This window comes from Hippichthys cyanospilos, chromosome 10, assembly GCF_059441005.1.
Source record: "Hippichthys cyanospilos isolate Australia breed blue-spotted pipefish chromosome 10, RoL_Hcya_1.0, whole genome shotgun sequence".
Lineage (NCBI taxonomy): Eukaryota > Metazoa > Chordata > Actinopteri > Syngnathiformes > Syngnathidae > Hippichthys > Hippichthys cyanospilos.
The window spans coordinates 14,236,613-14,259,287 of NC_142378.1; the positions used below are offsets into that span (position 1 = coordinate 14,236,613).

The 22,675-nt window shown below is 39.2% G+C and overlaps 1 protein-coding gene and 1 long non-coding RNA gene across 2 annotated transcripts in view; one reads left to right on the forward strand and one right to left on the reverse strand.

Annotated features, from left to right (window-relative positions):
- LOC148417234 (uncharacterized) overlaps positions 1 to 22,675 on the forward strand; it is a 93,571-nt gene that overhangs the window by 6,658 nt on the left and 64,238 nt on the right. The gene's annotated exons all lie outside the window — the stretch shown is intronic.
- Positions 2,151 to 22,675, reverse strand: part of cachd1 (cache domain containing 1) — a 56,858-nt gene continuing 36,333 nt past the window's right edge. The window contains exons 9-27 of the mRNA XM_088425613.1: positions 22,366 to 22,632; positions 21,332 to 21,481; positions 19,280 to 19,403; positions 19,076 to 19,193; positions 18,596 to 18,764; positions 18,323 to 18,465; positions 17,445 to 17,626; positions 17,036 to 17,146; positions 15,600 to 15,722; positions 14,468 to 14,567; positions 14,103 to 14,219; positions 13,781 to 13,941; positions 13,588 to 13,674; positions 12,790 to 12,906; positions 11,310 to 11,461; positions 10,803 to 10,964; positions 10,170 to 10,247; positions 9,280 to 9,381; positions 2,151 to 4,667 (exon numbers count right to left, since the gene is read on the reverse strand). Of these exons, the coding sequence (XP_088281739.1) occupies positions 4,423 to 4,667; positions 9,280 to 9,381; positions 10,170 to 10,247; positions 10,803 to 10,964; positions 11,310 to 11,461; positions 12,790 to 12,906; positions 13,588 to 13,674; positions 13,781 to 13,941; positions 14,103 to 14,219; positions 14,468 to 14,567; positions 15,600 to 15,722; positions 17,036 to 17,146; positions 17,445 to 17,626; positions 18,323 to 18,465; positions 18,596 to 18,764; positions 19,076 to 19,193; positions 19,280 to 19,403; positions 21,332 to 21,481; positions 22,366 to 22,632 (2,708 nt within the window). The 3' untranslated portion in view covers positions 2,151 to 4,422. The remainder of the gene's footprint in view (positions 4,668 to 9,279; positions 9,382 to 10,169; positions 10,248 to 10,802; positions 10,965 to 11,309; positions 11,462 to 12,789; positions 12,907 to 13,587; positions 13,675 to 13,780; positions 13,942 to 14,102; positions 14,220 to 14,467; positions 14,568 to 15,599; positions 15,723 to 17,035; positions 17,147 to 17,444; positions 17,627 to 18,322; positions 18,466 to 18,595; positions 18,765 to 19,075; positions 19,194 to 19,279; positions 19,404 to 21,331; positions 21,482 to 22,365; positions 22,633 to 22,675) is intronic.

The following is a 22,675-nucleotide window of genomic DNA, read 5'->3' on the forward strand; positions in this document are numbered from 1 at the left end:
ATTGTTTGAAATATGCCTAAAAAAGCCTAAAAAAGTGTCTGAACTGACTCTAAAATGGTAATTTACAAGTTGGCAATATTGGCAACGATTATTTCCTGAACAAAACGGGGGCACTGCAAAAAAAATAACAATAATTTAAAAAACGGGATTTAAAAAAATTTAAAAAAATGGGAATAATGTGCCACAGCAATCATTCTGAAATTGCTGTCAAGCGCAATTGCACATCCGCGCCGCCAGGTGGTGCAGTGGCTCACTCATTGTCAGAGCTCCAGTGTTGATGTTGCAGATCATATGGACGACGCTTTGATGTGCTTTAACTTATTTTTTTCTCTTTCCGACTCACTCGTAACTTGTATAAACCCAGTAGAAAGTAAAGTTAACATTTATCGAATGTTGATTTGTATTGCTTGTTTCTTTTGTTATTGTATGTATTTTGTGCATTGGTACAATTATAGGTACACATACAATCTTTATAGCTAATGACCTTATTTACCATTTATTAAGGAGAGAAGGGGGGATCTTTTCTAGGGAGGTTTAGCAAAAAAAAAAATATTGAAAAGCACTGCCCTACAGGATCATGGCCAGCTATAGCAGCATATTAATCTTGGAAATCCATTCAAATCCGTTATACGTTCTGCCACTGCAGTAGGCTTTCAAATTTCAAACCAAGAAATCCATCTGAAAAGAAAACAACAACATAGATTTAATTGCAATACATCATGGAGCACATATACAAATATGAGAAAAATATTCCAACAAGAATAAATGATAAATCTTTGAAAATAGGGGAGTTACTTTTCAATGGTCCTGTATATGGACAATCATATTTCGCTTCCTTGTTTCCCCTTCTACTGTCATGACTATATTTCTTTACAGGAAGCCCCAATGAAATTAAATAAGGATGTTGAGGGAGTGACAGAAACCACTTGATGAAGTGTCTTCTGTTTCTGTTGAAGTTCTGGATTCTTCTTTGAACTTTGGAATATTCAGTATAGTACTGTTCTTAAAATTTGATTTTGAGGGTTTTTTTTTCAAGGACCTACAAAATTTGAGCTCCACTGACCCACAATTACTAATCTGTGTGTGTGTTTTTTTTTATCGTCTGTTAGCACCGTAACCTCTATTTAGAGGTGTGTGATCAGGAGAAAGTCTGAGGCCATGTTTGCGTGAAGGAATTTTTAAAGGGGTGTTCAAAAAATATGTTTGCGAGTCTCCAAAAAGGGAAGAGGCCAAATAAAGAAACACTACCAGACAGTATTGGCAGTACATCTCAAAATATGGATTTATTGCCACTTTTTCTTTTTTTTTTGGTAGGTGAAGCCCAAGCTACCATCAAAACTTTTTTTTTTTTTTTAAAGTTAACCCCAAGATGCACCTGGCATGTAAATACAAGCACGGCTCCCTCAAACTAAAGAAACTACATTCAGCATTATGGAAAAATGTTTTTTGTGTTTCACAATTTCAAAATAAGTATTTATAAGGAGGAAAAAGTATATAAGCCTTATGAAGTATATTGCATAGTGCGTTTGGAGTGATTCCCAACACAACTTAAAAGCAAAATAATTAAGAGTCTTAGTTCCCTTTCCAATAATGACCAGTCTGATTATATATGGTCATGAGCTTTGGGTAAATAGGATTGCAGATTCAAGTGGCCGAGATGAATTTCCCGCTTGAGTTGTAAGCCTTAGAAGGAGCACAGTCAATCTTTTGAAAGACTGCCAGATGTGGTGCTTGGATACGGAGAAATCGCCTGGAGCCGAGCCTGGCCAACAGTGCTCGACAAACTAATGAAGTTGAAAAGACACTTACTGTAAGGAGTCATAGAGACAAGAGAGGGATGATGCTACCCGCCTCGGGGATAAACAATGTGCCTATCAGTCGCTAACTAATGTATATGCCGAATTGGCCGTATTGGGGGGGGGGGGCAGGTTTTTCTTTTTTGTACTTCACTAGACTGACTTTTTGTGGTGTCATGAAGGTTGCTTCAAAAATAGTGTCGACTGTTGCAGATATTGCACGGTGGCGGTTGTGGTTTTACTGCTTGCCATCCGAAGTGCAAACAAGGCAGCAATTTTTAAGCGCGGTGAATGATAAATGCAAATGGAGTGTTCCACTGTATTGACAAAAAGTACAAAAGATGACAACACAGATTTAACTATAAAATGAAACTTTATCACATTCACATTGCAATAAATCTCAATTTGATAAGTTTATATGATACAGTACAAGGGGGTGATGTACATCCTTCAGTACATGATTAAATGTTATGTCTGTACACAAAAACACACGGCATATAGAACAGCTGCTGAATACTGTTTAAAACTCTTTAATGTAAAAAGAAATGCCCAGATTACGGTAGTTACAAAAAAAAAAAAAAAAAACACAGTAATAGCCATGGGCACCTGCTTATACTGGAATTGAGACCTTTAAACTCCATCAGTAAACAAGTCCAAAGTCATTAAGAGTTACAATACACGTTGTAAATGTACTTGTTTTGGCCAAATTCAGATGCAATTTTTTTTGGTAAAATTATTACTTCTAATTGTGTGCTTCAGTCTAATATTTTTTTTTTTTTCGTTTGCTTTGCCAGCGTGGTCCTTCCCACTTCAAGGTCTGAAAGTCACATTATGTGTGACAATTATTTTCTAGTGAGGGACGGACGTCACAAGAACGATAATAAATCGTTGAATTCGGGGCAAAACCTCACAAGTCAAGTTTGGGTCTTGACTACTTTGGCTACTCTATTTTACTTATTGTTGAGCAAACTTGCCATTTGGAGTAAATCTTCTAAAAAATGTCACAGAAAAAATGTAGCTTGTAGGGCATTGTTTGCATTGCTCACAGCAGAATATGACACATCAGCATTTATCTGCCCCCCCCCCTTCAAAAAAATGTACCGTTCTCTTTCCATATTTTCTTTGACAATACACGTTAAAACTTTGAAAAACTCTTAAGTCTCATGTAAAAGTGAGTAAGTATGAATTCTTCCAAGTACTGACTTCCATCCAATATGGACCTAAACAAAATGAAGGTAAAACATATCCAAGGCATCCAAAATATAGCGAGGCGCCGTGAACACACTTTCATATCAACCCCAACATCAGAGGACCGTTTCAGGCTCACTTGGCCACAATAAAAACGGAGACATAGCTATTTCGAACTCTCCCTTGTCACTACACTACATAAAGAATCTCTGGTAAACAATAGACGTGTGTACCGAAAAGTCCAAATCTGACCCCATAAACAATCGAAGCCACTGAGCGCAGATCCCATCATGTGACTCTTCATCAGAAGGAAAACTAGAAGTGGATTAATCAACTATATTCTATAGTTTTAACTTGAGAAAAAAAAACAACAAAAAAAACAACAACACATAATTCATTCAGTGAAAAAGCACGCACACTCGCAAACACACAAGTTCTTCCTGTCATTTTTCTTGTGCGGACCAGCAACCACACAGAAATGTCCACGCACACTTTGAGTGGTTAACCACATGGGAAATAGCAGCCGGGCCTCTCCTTGGTAAAACAGCAGCATCTCTCCTTCCCATTCTTCTTCAACAGCAAGGATTTTCCAACTTGGGCACGTCTACGCTCCCGAGTCCGGTACAATTCTGCATACGCGTCGCAAGAGACTCCGGGTATCAGGACCCAGCAAATGTTCGGAAACTTTTCGGCTCGCAGCGGCGCCGGTGGAAAGAACGCCAAAGGCTGCCAACTCCTTTGTTGTAAGACGGCACAGAAAGAACGTTCCGTCCAAAAAGTGGACACAAAAATAGTTCCAGTTGAATTTCGCTATGCCGTCGGAGCGTTGATTCAATAAGTTTGATCTCCAGCTTGAGATCCATGCACCAGAAGATGGCTATCAATGGTATGGAAAGAACAATCAAACCGCTTTCTGTTTTGAATTGCAACCACCCAGCATGTGATTAAGGCTCATTGATTTACACATATTGAAGAAACTGCAATTGTAGACAAATATCACATGACCAGATGCAGCGCTTGTATGTCTGGCAACTTGAATAAATATTGTTTGTTTTTTTAAAATCATTCAACTTCATAGTATTTTTTTAAGGTGAATAAGCAGAGGGTTTGTGAATGCGGACTAGGTGAAAGAGAGTCCCGCGATCCAGTAGCGATGACGGGTGAGAAGTCGGCGGCTCGCCTTCATAGCGATCGAGTCACTTGCTTTCGTGTTGCTCACAGGTTTAAGCCTCCAGATTTCCCAAAATGGGCCTTATTGTTTTCTAGGTTGCTCTTAAAAGAGTCCAAAAGGCGCGCTTCCTTCAGAAAACAAACGGGGAGAAAAAGTTTTCTCATTTTCAAGTGTGTTTACGAGAACACATTCTTGAGTTCAGCTCTGTGGAAAAACAAAAACTGGCAATGATGATGAATGTCGAAATAAGTACGTTTCCTACAGGGATCAGCACTCGGCATCCACGCTGTGAACGGTGACCGCCGCTTGGAGGTGGTGCGTGTGCAGCGGGTGGTGGTGCGTGTGCGTGTGTCGGTAGGGGTAGAATTTGTGGCTGAGTAAGGCTGCCGTTTGAGGTGGGGTGTCCAGGTCCATGTCGTCGTCGTGGTTACCGACGTCGACGCCAGCCGAAAGCGGGTCGTTGTTACCTGGCGGGTTCTCGCTGTCCTCTTGCGGGCTCATGGTGCTGTAGCCTGGAGAAGGCAAGTGCACGACTGAATTATTTAGCTTGACGGTTTTCCAACAGTACACAAATTCAGATCTTCGCAGTAGTACCATGTTGTGCTGCAATGTAATCGGCCACCACTGAGCTTTAGTGGGTATAAACCTTCCTTACATGTTTGATGTCAATTGTGCTTCTTGATTAACTGGTAAATGTAAAATTATATATATATATATATATATATATATATATATATATATATATATATATATATATATATATATATATACTGTATATGGTCATAATTTCAGTGATGTCATTGATCGGTTCTGCAAATGATATGTTATAGGAATGTTTTCATTTTATTTGCATTAGTGAAATGGATCATTTGATTGTGTGTGTGTGTTTTAGGAATGTTTTTGATGCTGCAGTTATCGTATTTTACATTTTACAATTGAGGAATTTAACTACAGTAAGTTTTTGCATCAATTAGTTCTGTCTCAAGTTGTTTTAGTTTTTAACTTTCACAATGTCTGGCCACTTCATGAATGTCGTGATGTTTTTATCTATGGAATTCTGTCAGTTTTAAGCACAGCAAAGATTGTTAAATCATGGCACAAATGCGTTATTATTAATTTTTTTTTATTAACTCATTCAATGCCAGGGACATATTTTCATTTTTTTTTTTTAAAGTCCGTACATTAAATCCCAGATCCTTAAGTATTAAATCCATTCTTAATTACATTAAGTACATTAATTTCCAGATAGCTAAATATTAAATAGATACCATTTAAGTATCAGGGATTGAATGTCCAAACTTTTAAAAAACGTGAAAAAACATCCCTGGCATTGAATGCATGGATATTATGTTAATAGTTAATTTCATACTATACAGAATATATCCGTTTATGAGCAGTGAATAGACGCTTTAAACAGACATCTTTTTGTAATTGAATGAGTGCTCAGTTATCTGTTATTTTTAAACTTGCTGAATAGTGATTATGATCGACCCCAAAAATCCCTGATCGTGCAAACTCAAGTAAAAATCTTGTCACAATTCAGAAGAGTGAAAGATATTAATGAATGTACCTCAGCTATGATTCCCTATAGAGTCCACAAATTAGTGACAAAGCACTTTACTAAATCAAAAGCCTTCACTTCAACGTCTTTCCTTGATAGCAAGAAGCCATAAAATGGTGACAAAGCAATGTTAAAAAAAATAAATAATAATAATAATAATCGCAGCCGCATCAACACAAAGATGCACCTCTTATTTTTATTCAGGCTGATATTGTATCAATTTTTCTTGTATGGTTTCAATGTGTTAGGTTCATTTTTCTAAATGTTTATTTTTTAATGATCATTTGTATACAGAATATGATTATGTACACTGATGTATGACGAGGTGAGATCTTTTTGCTAAAGCCACGAGGGCCGAGGCATAAGTGAGTTGTTTTTTGCAGGTATCGCTTTGCGTACGGTACTGTATATGTTTTGCATCTCACCTGCAAAACTTCTTCCAATTTTTCTGGTTATGTTTTATTGTTTAGCTGTTAATATGCAAAAAAAAGAAGAAGAAACTCTTTAACAGAACACCTCAGTTTGCTGACATGATGTTTAATTAGGTGGTGGCAAAACTCTTCATTTTGTAATTAGTTTTTCTGTTAGAACAAACTGACAGTCAGTTGAAATAACAGCAGAAATTACAATCAAAATGTCAGCTCTTGTACATGAGATGGTGACAATCAACTATGCATTTAGTTTGATATGGTGTAACTCCCCAGAGGATTAAAAAGAACAACATGGTAGCAATTTATGTGTGGACAATATCTGTAAGACTACATGCTCCATCTCACCACTGTAATTAAGTGTTTTTCTTTTCTCCCAACTCGTGGTTTCTGTTTTCTGCCGGGAAAAAATAATCCCTAATGATCTAAAAACGTCCAATTTATTGCACTGGCAAAATAAATGGAACCACTTAAAAGCAGTAGTAAAGGCATCCAGCATTACAACACAAACACAACCTGTTCATGCACATTGAGGTGACATTCCTTATTGGCACCCAAACAAAGACCCTCCCCAGGCTCTTTTCCACCATATGTTGCCAATTTACCACACAATAACAACAATTAAAATACTTTAAAATAATATATACGCATGTTTGTGAATAGTTCTCTCTGTTTCTTGCGCATAATGTCAAGCCTGAGGTCATAGAAATGCTTGCCAGCAAGACACTTAACTGGCCAGCAGGACAACCGGTGATAAATGTGATTGGTGGGCCACACAAAAAGTGTGACAGGGTGCCGCAACAAATAAATAAATAATACTTAAAACAATCTTGAGATCAGAGCACAAACGCATACAAAAAAATACCCTGACCCAAAACATATTTGCTGTTGTTAAGATCATTTGTCCTATCATGAAATAATTGCGCGTACATTCTTAGGAATGTAAATGGTAATCTTAGACGTAAAAATGACATGGTGGATTTTTTTTTTCCAAAACAGCTTCCAGTCAATTTAATATCTGTCTGCGGCATGCTTTCACAAAAATACTCCGTCAAACAAGAATAATAAAAGACTTTATGCGTGACATGACTGAGCTGAAATGAGCCTGTTTTAAGGAGCTGGACCATTCTTACGCAAAATAATATTTGAATGCCACGCCCACATACTGCTAGCTCTGGCTTTTGTTACCCTGACAACTAGGGTGGAGCCTATCATTAAGTCTTGGGTAGCTTCTACTTGAGCACAACAAAAAATGAGCATTTGAGAGGCGGAGGAAGCATTACGTCCACGACACTGTGAATGTGCACATCACGATCGCAATACGTTGCGTAACATAAGTTTCAGAATGGTTCGCTCAAGGACCCATTTTCAGAAATAAGAATATAAGGCAAGATTCACTTAGCTGTTCAATTTCACACTCGATGGCTCAGCAGGCATTCCAATGACCCTTTTTGTATACAAGCCATTAAAAAGTAAAATTTCCCCTTTTTTTTTAATTGGATTGATAAAAACTAGAGTTGTAAAATAAAGGCCGTATTCAATTGACTGCCATATGCGTAAATGAGAGCAGTATGCAGAATCAAAATGCTAATTTGTCCTTTGTAACCACTTTGTGGGAGAATTCCGAGCGGTTCACTCCAAGCTAATATTTAAGAGTAGCAGGGCGTAGGCGAACACCTTTGACCCGGCGCGGCAAAGTGGCGACTTAAAAGCGTCAACTTTGTAATGCATTTCCTTTTATTTCCTGATGGACTAACACCCACGTACTCCCTCTATTATTTCTAACTCATCTTCCTTGTAGCTTTTGTGTTGCGCTCCGATGTCTCATCTTTCGTCATTTATGCATTGTGGGGAAAGTCACGAGTGGCAGTGTCCTTGAGGGAGCCACGAAACTCCTATCACCTACTCTACTCTAGAGTCCTTGCATGTGAGCAGCATGAATAGGAAGCCTATCACCAAAGAATGCTTTGCTGAATATGAATTCAAGCTATGCATTGTCCCGTTTGGCTTATGCTAAAGTTGACCTCATCCTCTGTTACACAACACGTTTATCTCTATAGTTTCATCACATGTTTGCTATGTTCTTAAACACGGCGCAGAAAGATTCTCTGAGCCCACTCATCTTATCGTTTGTTCCCTGTCATCATCGATTATGCAACAACTAGAAGAGACGCTCTGAAGCGCTGCCTTGCGTGGGCGTGAAGAGCCCACGTGAAAGGAACTGTCCGTCCACCCACATCCAGTGAATGTGAGAGAACGCACTCACAATAGGACAATTAAAAACAATCAATAGTGCGATTCAGTAGAACCTCAAAAGTCATGTCATTTCCCAAGTAGAATACGCTCTTGAAAGTAATACATCCTCCGAAATTAGCCTTCAAAAGCAGTTTTTCATTCTACTTAGGTATAAAAAGCTCCCTCAATTTACCGGTATCCATGCTCATAAATTCAACTACTATTATCTGGATAGTACTTTGATGGATTAGTTGTCCATGTTCAGACACATTTTTTTGTATGTGTGTGAAAACAACTTATTCCACCTTGCTAACAGTTTTGGCTGTAAACAGTTGAGCCCGCTGTTATGAATACTGGCCTAGTTACAACATGAAAAGACCTGGATATTTCCCCGTGTTTTCGCTGTTGACGGTCTGACAAACCCACAATACAAAACACAACATCAGATCTGCTATTTGTTTCATATTGCTTTCTGACGAGTGAGTTATGCTATTGTGGATCCGAGGACGACCTTGGATCCATTGCGTGTGAATGCTTTTGTTGCTTGGAGATTACTGGAGAAATAACTGGAGAATTACTGGAGAAATTATAGTGGATTGCTGCTGTTACTATGCTAGCACCAAAAGTTAGCACGCCACTATTCCTTGCATGCAAATTATAGTCCGCCATGTTGTTGTGGAGCTAAAACGGGGAGTCCTAGGCGGTATATCACAAAAAGGTACTTCTCTAACATACATACTTCTCTAAATTATTTGAGTGCGACTAAAGTGGACCCATCTATTTTTGTACTACTTATCTTCAGGGTCACAGATGAGCTGGAGTCTAGCCCCCCTTAAATGATGTGTCCTCTGCGTCCTGTAACTTTTGTGCCAATGTAAAAAATAAGATTAAGTGTCTTACCGTGGTCACTCTCTGTGCCAGATCTTCCCCAGTACCTCCGTCGCCGTTCTGGAGTGTGGGTGTGCCTCTCAATCACCGCAGCGATAAATCGAGTATTGCTTACTGAAAGTAAGCAGAGCATACACATAATTTAGAAGGATAGTGTGTAAAAGTAGAACTTGTATGCAAATAGGCTGGACACTGGAAAGCCATATCAAGCTTTAGTTATCTGCCTATGTCCAAAAACGTGTTTGCGAGCCATTGGAAATTTATTGATACAAGTGTCATTACAATTTGGATAATTTACATAAAAAAATCAAGATTACCATAATTTTCTCTGCCCATGACCAGGAAACCGCCCCATCTCTTAAGTGACCATCTGACCACACTGATTTTTCTTTGATCAAAACTAAAATATAGACCAAGCTCAACGGTGAGCAAAGGCGAACATTAGCTAAAATTGTTGCCAGTGTTAGTTTCTGATAACCAGTAAATACTCTAGGGATATTTTCGTATGCAGACTTGTCTGCTGCATGTGCCACATTCACAGATCAGCACACTGCTAGAGAAAGAGTAAACTGGCGGCTTGGTGATGAAGTACTGCCTCACCAATTAGAATACAATCGAATCTTTATTGTGGCTCACTTAATAGGGAGATGTTAGTCAGTGAGGATTCACACAAACATGATTCATTTGAAACACCGGTGTGGGGGTGAGTGCATCTCCTATCTGTATTTTAATAGAAGATTGTCAGAAACCTTTTATCAAGACACCTGGTAAATGTTTTCAATTGTCAAAAAAAAACTGCACAGTAATCAGTAAACAGGGGAGTCTTCACACTGCAATGCTTAATTCACACATTTTAAAGACCAACATCAACGCAAAGTGATACCTGCAAAAAAACAACTCACTTATGCCTCGGTCCTCGTGGCTGTCATCATCCCTTTCATCTCTGTCATTATCCAGGTTGGACATTCTCACTGACATTTCTGGTGCAACGGAGGGGATAGGAACATTGAGTTAGAATGTAAGATAGATTCTTTGTAAACATGAGCACTAGTGAAGCATCACACTGCACAGATCCTGAGAATTTAAAAAAAAACGCCGTGACAACCAATTAGTGTTTGAGACACATACAACATCAGCAACACCATTGCTTATTTTTAAATTGAAAAGGAACATAACAAAGACAGGAACACGATGCCAGAGCAAACACATGTGCTGATAAAAACGGCCGGGTTAGCCTCAGATATCATCTAAAACCTCATTCAACCCGTTTGCTGATTTTGCGCTCAGGTTAAATAAATAAAAGAATTTAATAGTTGTCATTGAGAACTATGTCAGCTGAGTAGCTTTATCTCATAGGATTGCGTGGCTGCTGTCTTGTGACATCTGGGTGCAAACAAACTGCATTGAAATTATTTGAGGTGCTTCACTGAAACAAAAGTAGGACTTGGCTACTATGAAGACAATTGTAAAGCTCTAAGAGGTGCTCTTGATATTTATCTATCCACAGGGGATGCTTTTGAGTGTTACGGTCATACCTTGCACCGCCAGTGGCGACATGTGCTGATGCGAACGGCGGTGGATCTGGTGCCTGTACGCGTACACGGCCAATACCAGTACCATGATGCATCCCATAATGCCTCCGGCAACTGGACCCACAGGAGCACTCTTGATCATGTTCAAGGAAGCCACCTCCTCATCTAAAGAACATATACAGACAAACAGGCTTCAGAAATGAGTTAGAAAGCCTTTTAGATGCCACCTGATGCGACAAACTAGACGCATACAGGAAAATGGTTTCTGAGCTGCCGGTACAATTTGTACTTGCATTTCTTTTTGCTCTCTAAAAAACACATCCAACGGCAGGCAGATGGACAATTTGCTTGCAATAGAAAAAAACATTTCTGAAGGAAAGGAAGAGTAATTTATTGCATTTCTGTGCTCTACAAACAATTTGTGGAGCACCATAAAAGAGGACAGTGTTGTTTCTTACTACTGCAGGTGTCTTGAGAGTAATAGAAATGACAAACTAATAAATGACTCACCAAGGAGGCCCATGGTGTCCACATATGGACTCTTTGCACCGACAATGCCCCCGAAGCACTCCTTCTGCAGGGCGCAGTATGGCTTGTCCAGATGGGTCTTGCCATCGCTGTCCACCATGCACCACTCACACTCCAAAACACCGAAGCAGTCACTGAGACAGAATAGAGACTTATTAGTTTCAATTTCATTTCAACGGGAAAATGTGAAATGTCGGTTATATTTTCAGAACAGTAGCAACTTGATGTTAGTCTTCAATAAGTCCAAGCTATCATTATTCACTGGTCTTCATTGCTCTCTTACGCACACGTTAATTCCCGCCAAAACATGGTGTCCCCTTTCTTCCTACTTCATCAAGTATGCGCTTACTTTCAATTGCTTTAGAATTGCATTAAATGTCAGAATAAAATGGAACAGAAATTCAACTTAACACTTGACTAAAAGCATTTTGGGTTGTCAAAATTAGAAACGCTGGAAATTGAATCAGCTGGAGACAAAATAACCTTTAAATGATCCTCCCTGTTTTAGTAATATTCCTGTGGGTGAACAAGGATGAACTCGGATGGTGGTTCAGTCTGCTCGCTTCTTTTATTGAAAATAATGCTGTAACAACCTCAGCTAACACAGGCACTTGCTGCTAACAGCCAACTGATATCCCCCTTCAGCTCGTCCTGTTACGACAATTATTCTGTGTAAGGATATGGCCGATATAAAAATTTATGCATCAAAATTTGGCTTATGTGGCTGACAGATCAATCTTCCTCAATGGTGACAGAAAAAAAAAGATTCGTTTATAGGATGCCCCTATACTTTTGGCCTTCATTTCTGGGAAAAAAGACAGAGTGTGCCTTATATTAGGGGAATAACGTTGATTTTTTTGTTTGTTTTGTTTTTGACAAACTGACTAACATGAACAAAGATTTCTTTAAAACCTCCAAATCATCTTCAAGTTATAATTCTTTCTATTCAAGACCACTAGATGGGACTGAACAACTGGTCACACCTGCTTGATGACTGGTTGTTCTCATCCGAGAATCCATCGACTAAAATTTGAATTTCAGCATTTGAATTTCAACACAATGTTTTGAATTGCTATAGCAACCTGTCAAACAATATCAAAATGAAAATGTTTCATTTTTAGCTTTTCACAATTAAAAAAAAAAGTTTACCGTGGAGTAATGGCAGATTGATCCAATTCCATTACGACCAAATTGACAACGTCACTAAGCACTCATTTAAGTTGCCCTAAGAGCCACTCTCTCAGAAGCCAACATTCATTTTCACTTTGTTGGCTAGTTGTACTGGGCTCTCTGTTCGGTTAACTTTCTGAATTTTGTCCTGATAGTTCTCGCTACCTAATGAAGTCACTGTTTCACATGTTTGACACAATGGGTTTGAACTGGTTTCATAAGTACAGAAAAGTCAGAAAAACTCTTAATCGGTAAGTCAGCGCGTGCGTTTATACACAGTGTGCAAGTTTACCTGCTGCTGTATCTCTGACTACAGCGAGTGTTGATACACTGAGGCAGTGTGTCCTGCAGACTGGGATCGATGACATTCAAGCTGATTGGTTCCTGATGAACCTCACAGCTAGGATTTCTGAAAAATGCATTACAGGAAATACTTTTAACATGAAACATGTTGCAATGATTGTTGTCTTTTTGCATGTAAATTAATGCAAAAAAGCTTCCAAAAGATGAGTAACTCTTGCTTGACAAAAGGAGGAGGAAAAAATATCTGATGAAAAATAATAATTGCATGTCTGCCTGAAAGCAAAGGCGGATGTGACACTCACAAAGGAGGTGGGTGAAAGCTGAGATATGAGAGACAGTAATTGATGGACAGTTTGGCAAAAATAAAGGAGGACAATTGAAGACAGCAACAGTATTAAGACAGAAGAAGTCAGAACAATTAAATAGGAAACACCCAGATATTTACAATAAAGCTTGAAGCATACATCTCTTTGACATTTAAGGCAGACATGCACACACAAAGCAACGGCATGAGGCAAATTTACAAAAATTAAAGCCAGGGGTGGGCAAATGTCAATATTGAATGGACATCAACTTAAATGAACACTTTAACAAAGAGAGATTCAAAGTTTTTTTTTTGTATTTGTTCTATTTGAAAATGTGAACATTGTGATATGCTTTTACATTTACATTCACCGGTTATTTGTCATTTCATGGCAAGACTCATACATAGTTATACCTGGCACTCAAAAAGATTTACTTTGTACAAGAAAAAGACCTGTGCAATGTAAAGAACAGCAGCACTAACCTGTTTTCAGCGTTACTGAGGTTGCCAGTACACTCATTTACCTCTAGGGGACACTCACATGGGCACTCACACTCATTCTGCTCCATTCTAGAATGTAAGAAAAAGTCCGTTGATGAGGCAGAACAGAGGAAACGTAGATATGACTCTCTCAAAAGGCACCTGTAAAAAGGTAAGTGTGGGGGCGAGACGGTACCTGTGGCAGTTGAGACAAAGGCGGTCCACTGTGCTGCAGGCGCAGAAGGCCAGGGAGTCACATGTTTCATTGACAATACCGGCAAATGCGTTGGTGCCGGGGATTCGGGTCAAACGATACTTAGAGCAATGGCTGCCATGGACAAGGTTGGTTAGGTCCCCCTGAGAATGAAACAAAGTGCGAATATGTAAAGACTGGAGAACGCTCCAGACACAAAAAGGAATCGATGACGAGTTCATCGTTGCACCACCAAATAAAACCACGCGATGGCAGCGTTCGATCGGGGATTTGAAAGGCTCTGCTTTATCCAGCGCTTTCTTACCATAATGCTTGTGTTGAACTTGTAGAAGCGCTGCACAGTGCGATCACTGAAGCTGTTGCACAGGTTCTTCTTCACAAAGTTGGGGTGGTTCAGTATATCATTGGCAACCAGTGGCTCCTGACAAACAACAAAAAACAATAGTTTCACACACATTTGAGATATTGGTATGTTTTATGTAAATACTTATATCATGTTTCAACTTTTTAAAGGATTAAAAAAAAAAGGTCAAAGCCAATCGACACATAAACTACTGGTAGGTGCTTTTTTATTTTGTAGTAATAGCACAATCGTTATTCAGTGAAAATACCACAAAATCGAGTGTTCATGAATATTGATATCCATTTGTATGTTTGTGTTCAGTTTACCTTGTGGGTGATGTGTTGTTGCTCTGCAGGGGCATGGCCTTTAGGGTCAATGAGAGTGGGATGGGCCACCAGGTAACCTCTGTCTTCCATTATAAAACACCTAAAGACACATACACGCAAACACAAGCTTGACCAGATTTTTCTAACTGTTAGGGAATGCTCGTATTTTGTTAGAGAAATTGCTCAAGCTCTCCTTTTGTACTGCTGAAATACTATTGCCCCCCCCCCCCCCCCCCCCCTTTCAAACAGACACAACATGTCTTATGCTGGATGAAAACATGTATTTGGTATACAGCGATCACCTAATTTATTCTAAACTGCCATTTGGGAATTTGGACTTAATCTAGTAATGAAACTTTACTTCGTGCTGCCGCTGATATTAGTCTATAAAGTCTACAATGACTACGATAACATTACTATCATACTTCATACTTAATACTTAACATTAGTAGTAATCCTTGTTTCAAAGGGCGGCCGCACAGCTTGTTGAAGTGTATCACGTGGGAATAACTTGTTTATGTTTCAGTCCTTTAAAATACAGTATGTATTCACAGCAAAACGAGCAGTAGCACTAAAACGTTCCTGACTTGATTTAAAAATATGTGTGAGTGTTTGTGTGTTTACAGTCATCATATCCAGTTGAAAGAAGTACATGGTATGTTGTTTTATTCCTTCTCTCACCGGACCAAGCAACTAATTGCACTCATTCCGCCATCCCACCCGCTCCTTTATGCCACAGCCTCTCTTGGTTAATCCTGCTTTATATGGTCCTCTGAATGACAACAGAAAGGACGTGAAAGGAGTTGCGGCTAGGGGCAGAAAGACGGAGGGGTACTACGGGGAGGAGGGATTGAAAGCATCAGATAAAGTACGAAAAAAAAAGGAGAAACCCTAAAGAAAGAATGTGGGGCAGATAATACAGAAAGGCTCATCTCCAATCTGAATACCAAGATAATCAGCTTATCTGCTCTTCCCTCTTCAAATTTTCTTCGTGAATTCACCAATGCACATAACACATAAAAAAAATGGAGTAATTTGATAAGAATTGACAGTAAAACAGGACATAGTGCAAAGACAAGCAACAATGCACAAAAAGAGAAGAAAAGACAAACCAAAACTGTCGTCTACCCACCTGATCTTGTTTCCCTTGTCCTGGTTGCAAATGGGAAGCAAGTCCAATAAAACTTTATAGAAGTAGCGAAGGGTAAAGTCTATACCCATCACTGCAACTGCATAGCCAGGGGCCATCTGCGAGCTAGGGAAAAATATGAAAAATAACCAGAGGCGCAAAGAGGTTAAAAACATTTTCATTCTAATATAATCCAATGATTTGCCCCCAATAAACCCCATCACATTTGCATTCAGAAAAGTCTGTTTATGCAAACTACACCGTCTAAATCTGCCACACTAATCCGGATTTATCAAACGCGCAGATACTGTCTAGTATTTCCTAGTAAATAGTTCTTGCTACACTGTTGCAAGTGCCGCTATTGTACATTGCAATTTAGGCTCACTGGAGTGGAAAAGTCAACAGGCTAATCTCAGCTGCAATTACATGCCTTTCAAAACCTCCAAATAAAAAGGCCTGCGATGAGAAGTTGCTGCAATTATTGCTACAGCTTCTTGGTAAAGGGTGTGGGTCAATGTCACATTTAGACAAGGCATGTAGGAAGAATACAATAACAATGCTGAAAGCTTTTTTTTTTTGGTTGGAAGGCGAAAACATGTTTGCACAATGTATCTAATTTACAAGACATCTTTGGATTTTCTTGAATAAATACATAAGATTGTGGACATTCTAGTTGTGGGAATTGTTGATTTGAATTTTTTTTATGTATTCTTTTTTATTTATACGGAAGGCCTTATATGGAAAACTCAAATGTCTAAATAAAATACTGATGAGTACACAATATAGCTCAAAAATTGGGGGCAACCTCCCGGCCCCCCCAAAAATGTAAATAATAATGAGTCAACTGCAGTCTCAACATTCACCACTTACATCAATAATATTGTAATATTGAATGAGTTGATATATATATATATATATATATATATATATATATATATATATATATATATATATATATATATATATATATATATATATATATATATATAAAACATCACAAAATAGGTTCTTGCACTTATAGTTGGTCCTCTGTTCAGCAGTTTTTTTTGTTATTCTTGAAAGGCCCCTTTTTAATGCATGATAACCCTTTGCATTCATTGGGGGAAAAATTATTGGTATGTGGTAATTTTGTTATTTCTAATGCTTTGTAGTTGGTTAGGATGGTGGATCTTGTATACTGTACATGCATGGTGAAATTATTAGAAGTGAAAAAAAATATATATGAAGAGCACATATTTTGCACATACATATGTAAATTACCTTATTCAAAATGACATTCTTGCTCTACATATGGATATGGAAATGTGTGGTCCTACCGCTGTCCACCAGTAGCAGTAATGAAAAATTCAGCATTTAAATTGGAATTTAGTCAATCAGAAATGTAAAATCTTCTTTGAACGAGAACTTTGGTTTTTAGTTGATAAAGTCCAAATTCTTACCTGGATGCATGGATGGTGTGACTGATGGTAACGACATAACCAGCGCCGCCCACATCCAAGTAAGGCCCAGTAAAGGTGATGAGGCCAGGGTTAGCCACAGCATGCTGGTACCTGGTACACAACACATCATGTATCCGGGCGAACATACATGAATATATGTATGATTTTACATGAGAGCAATTTTGTATTATAAAATGCATGCAACAGAAACGTTAACTAAAAGTTGTTTGGAGAAGTGTCCAAAGATTAAATGGTTAAAATCAACTTGAAACAACAATGACAGCAAATTATAGTGCATACATTCAGTATGTCCCCCACGCAAACACACACGCAGACACACACACAGACACACACACACTAATACACAAAAAGACACACGCCCCTTCACTCCATCGAAAGTAAGCCTCACCATTGTCTGCGAGTTGGGTCAAAGGCTTTGTCCATCAATGATCCGGGGTAAATCCGGAGCACCCCACTGGGTGTTGCTATGTAACGCCGCACAATGTAGCAGTTGAGGCTACTCATTTCCATTAGTGTCATCCACTCATCCGTGACGTGACTGGTCGCCATAACCTCGTTCCTGACAGAAGACTGCAGTGGTGCAGGATAAACAGGAGGGAGTGTGAGACTACTCACAAGAATGTAAACAGGTGATGATCAGGGACATACATTTTAGGAAATGGTATGAAAAAAAAATCAAACTCATTTTAGTTTACATGCGACATTTACCCCATTTTGAAATCAAGTGGGTTGGACGACTACATTCGTCCGTAGCTCAAAATGCTATTAAGATTGATTCCAAATTATTCCCATCATTTCCGCGAAAAAAGAAAAAACATTTTGGTTTTTGTGTGTATTTTTTTTTTTTTAAAGAAATCTAGCAGTGGAAGTCTGATGGGATAGTTGTGTTCTGCAGGACAGCCGTTCGATATTGCTGCTGTCATTTTCAGGGCATCTGAAAGTTGCAATTTGGTTGCTTGAGATCTTTAAGACATGTCTGGGCCTCTAAGATTGACGTAAGGTAGAATTTAACCCCTTACCCCACCACCCCCACACCAAGAATGCAAAAAGACTGCCAAAACCAGATGGGGGTGGTTCCTCCTTAAAGATGCAGAGCTCCATTATATATTACAGACCTGACCATTGGAATAACTCTAGTAAATCTTGAGGCACATATTTATTGTGGGTTAGTGTTGCACTACAGTATTTGTCATGTATATAAATATTTATATTACAAACAACATTAATGAAGGCATAGTTTGCCTGTTTTTCTGTCTGTGTGTGTACCTTGAGGCCTGGGTTGGCGATGAGCCTAGTGTTATCACTCAGATAGGCTGTATAGTGCTCCACCATGCGCTTTGTTTCTGGCTGACTGAGGTGCTCATAGGGAGATGAGAAGCTACCAGCTGCCAGCATCACTGTGGGGGATTCTGAGAAAGGCAAAGAAAGGGACACAGAGGTTTTCAGAGCCAATACCGACACACACACCCACACCCACACACACACCCACACACACAAAACAAAACACCAGGAGTTCTGATGACTTGAGCTTGGTCTTACCAACAGTTGCAAGCTGTTTAAAATGAAGGCAAGAGCTGGGCTGGCCCAGTAAGTCCAAGCGATGGTAAAGGAGCTTGGAGCTGGGTGCCGTGTTCAGATTTTTGAGCTGTTTCACTGGAATCTCTGGCTGCACATACACGATGCACAGGATGAAGGATGTGTCCTGAACCTAAAATACAAGATAGTCAAACTAAACATTTGCCTCTTTTAAATGTGAGGAAGGGCTTTGGATTTCATCTTGAACAGACGTACAATATATTATGACCCTATTTCACGAGACTATTTACTAGACGAAGTGGCCGTGGAGAGCGATGGGGGGGTTGTTTCGGTGAAGCTGCTGCCCCCGGTGACCCGACTCCGGATTAATCGGTAGATAATGAATGGATGGAACTTACATCAGTTTTTATGTCTTGCAGCATTGCACAAAATGTGTGACTGCCAAGAAGTTAGTGAAAGCCATCATTTTCTGGCGTCACCTACCAGCTTCCAAGCGTAGCTGACATTGTACACATCTTTGCTGTTGTCTCTGAGCCGGTTTGTGTGCCAGGACAAAGATGAGTTCACTGGAACAGCAATGACCTGACTACCCAAAGGGAGGCTGCAGGAAATATAGAGCATTCATCACTGACAGCAGGTGGATAGTCACACCGTTTTGATTTCAAGTTAGCTAGCAGCTATTCTCACTTTAAGATGTTCTGTCGAACAACATGGAATCCAGGAATATTCTCATAGTGGATAATATCTGTGTGAAGAGGAGGCTCAGTCATCAGGTAAGGCCGTGTTAGTGATGGGTGCATCAGGGTATAACCTGGGAAAAACAAACCTGCTCATTAAAATGCGCTTATACAACACCTAAAAAAGAAGTCAACAAAGTTAAATCTCTTGTAAACTTCCTGACAGTCTGCATGGGAATGATGAGAGGGAATTTCTGAAGCTCCAAGGTGCTTCAGAAATAAGTTATTTGTAGTACATCACACAACATATCAAAGCGCAAACATCATGCAAATATGCTCCCTGGAGGCTAGCAGCAGAATTGGGATGACATCAGAACAAACTGATTGGAAGAGAGGATTTCACCATTGCTTTTGGAGCACAAAAAGTCAGACATTTCGCTCGTTACTGAGGAGAAATCATCCGAGCAATGCGTAACCAAGCTTGAGGGAAAATAAGTATAAGAGTTAGGAAAGACTGAATGGACTGAAGCATAAATCTCTCGCTACTCATGCAAAGCATTGGACAATGTAAAGCTAATGCTGCAAGTAAAGTAAGATGTATTTAAAAAAAAAAAAAAATCACAGATGGGAGGATAAAATATAAGTACAAGAAAAATGACGAACATTTGTCACATTGTTTTGACATTTATTGGGATCTAGGCCTTGTGGAAAATGTACTCTTTCATTGTAATGCCTAATGTTTCAAATTTATTAGGCCTACAACAAACAACAACATTAATAACTAATTAATGTGCTCATTATTTTGGCAATAATTGATGAATTGGGTTAAAAGGTTTTTGGGCAGCATAGTTCAGTATTGGTGTTATTGTCTCCCAACTGAGAGGTTGTGGGTTTAATCCCCTGACCATCGTGAACATGTCAAAGTGTCCTTAAACTATGAGTAGAAAAGCACGTTTTTTAAAAACATGTTTTATTCCTTTTTTAAAAAAACAGCACATTATGTCACATTGACAGTGCAGAAAATGCACAAACATAAATTAATTATGATACAGTTTCTAGTTCGGTTCATAACGTATCAAAAATTGGCAGCAAAGTCTGAACGATGAATCGATCGTTTTACATATCTAACTGTTAACTTGATAATCGATTCATTGCCAATAAATAAATGCACCTTCAAAATTTACCAAGATAATTTCCCCTTGTCCCCTGAATTAAAGCATCGTGGGCACCCTCATTTGATATCTATTATCATACCATATTGGTTGCTATCATGTCTGTTTGACGCAAGACGGAATCAAACAGCAGTGTTTATCACTGGACAGCAGAGACGTTTGCATTATACCTAGCTCATGTGTAAAATCGATATCTATATACAAACTTGTCATCAGCACATGAGTAATAAAACCAGGAAAGCACTTTGCGCCTGTGCCAAGATTGGCACTTCCAGCTATGTGATTTTAAATGGAACACACCACAAATTTGCACATGCCCAGTATTCAGAGCTTATCAAGAGGATGAGCATGCAACATTATAAATGTCCCCATAAAATTACATATCCACATATATAACCCTTCCTGAAATGTTTCCTTTATTGAAATGCCTTCCCTCTAAACACAGTCTTGTTGTTGTTAGGAAGGCTTCTTGATAGCTGAGTATTTTCCTAAATTGTACAGCGTTGGTTTAAAGCCGGGTACCAAGTTAAATGGTTTTATTTATGGAGCTGCCTGACTAATAAGCCAGGATGGCAATTACATGTAATTTGATGGCATATTTATAGCAAATAGCAAACATTTTAAAGGGAAAGAAAGAGACTCATTGAAAAAGACAACAGTGGTCCTTTTTTTTTTTTTTTTAACAAATCTGCAGCCATTGATTGATGTGATTTACGTTGTGTCCTAAAGTCTTCAGGACCAATGCAAAAATGCAAAAATAAATAAATGACTGATACACAGCGCATTTCAACGGGTGCTTCTCGCCAGAAACATCCTCAACTAGCTCTAAAGATTGTGGCATAAAGAACTTTCATTTGAATGTGGTGCTACAAGACTTTGTTGGGACTGACCTTTGTTGTCAATAAGGAAGGTGTACGAAGCCAGAGAGTCTTGATAATAAGTGACATCCTCTAAAATGTAGGCCAGGTTCACGTCTACTCCAACCACGCCCAGGAGCAAGTTCCCAAAATAACAGGGCCGACTCACAGTCATAATAAAGCCTGGAGAAAGAGAATGTACACAACATACAGCAATTTAAATCAGTCAGTCTTCTTATCTTATCTTGTGGTTAAGTTTATCTGCAATCACTGTCAATCCAAAAACAAACACATCTGAATGTGCAGGTTGTTCTCAACTGACAAGTAAAGAGTACACATTTAAAGAAGTACACTGTTATTTTGCAGTGGAGGGTGCACTGAAATTTTGCGGGGGGCGTGGGGGGTGTCAATATTTTGAATCAAATATGCTCTTGCAACAGAAATAGTAACTCATGTCAAAATACATTTTGCTACAACTGTGACCCTCATGAGGATAAGCAGCTATCGTGGATGGATGGATGGGTAGATGGATGGATCATTTTCCACCTGAGTGTGTAATTTTCGACAGTCATTGTGATGCCATTTTCAGTGCCATTTTCAACCTGGCATAATGGCCAGCCCAGCCATGGCTAAAAACTACGGGTGGAGAAACATACAACTTGTATTGTATTGTAAATAAAATATTTTTACACGCCCTCCCCTTTAAACGTAAATGAGACCAATAGAAATATGGCAGCTTCCCCTTTGTCAGTCTGCCCCAGGGCAGCTATGGCTACACAATGTAGTTTACCACTACTGGTGTGTGAGTTTGTAATGTCTTATGTAAAGCGTCTTTGAGTATCATGAAAAGCACTATAAAAAATATATGCACTATATGTGGTGCTCAGCATGTATATGGAAATGGTTTTGTTCCTGAGTTTTTACTGCATGAAGTTTTTCAAACATACTTGCCAGGTTTCTGGAATTAGATCTTTATTAATATGTTTGCTGTTTGTTTTTGTTTTTTTTTAATCAATATATGGGTCATAGTAACATTGTACGAGTTCAGTTGGGTGTGACGAACGCACCGTCTCCCATGGGGTCAGCGTAGGGTAGACTGAAGCGAACAAGGTCGATCATGCGGTTGGGCAAGTTGATATAGAATCGGCCCACCGTCGTCTCCAGGTTGCTGAGCTGGTTGAGCACCATCATGCTGCCCTTCACGACAGGCATCATGGGCGCTGCGGCTAATCCAGATGAGGATGCCACGGGAAACCGGTCAACGCCATACTTCACTGAATTCTGCTCGGCAAGGTCTCGCAGGAAAGCCAGCTCCTTCAGGCCTGTTATTCCCTCTGCAGAGAGAGGGCGGGGCGAAGAAGAGTTAAGCACGGTATG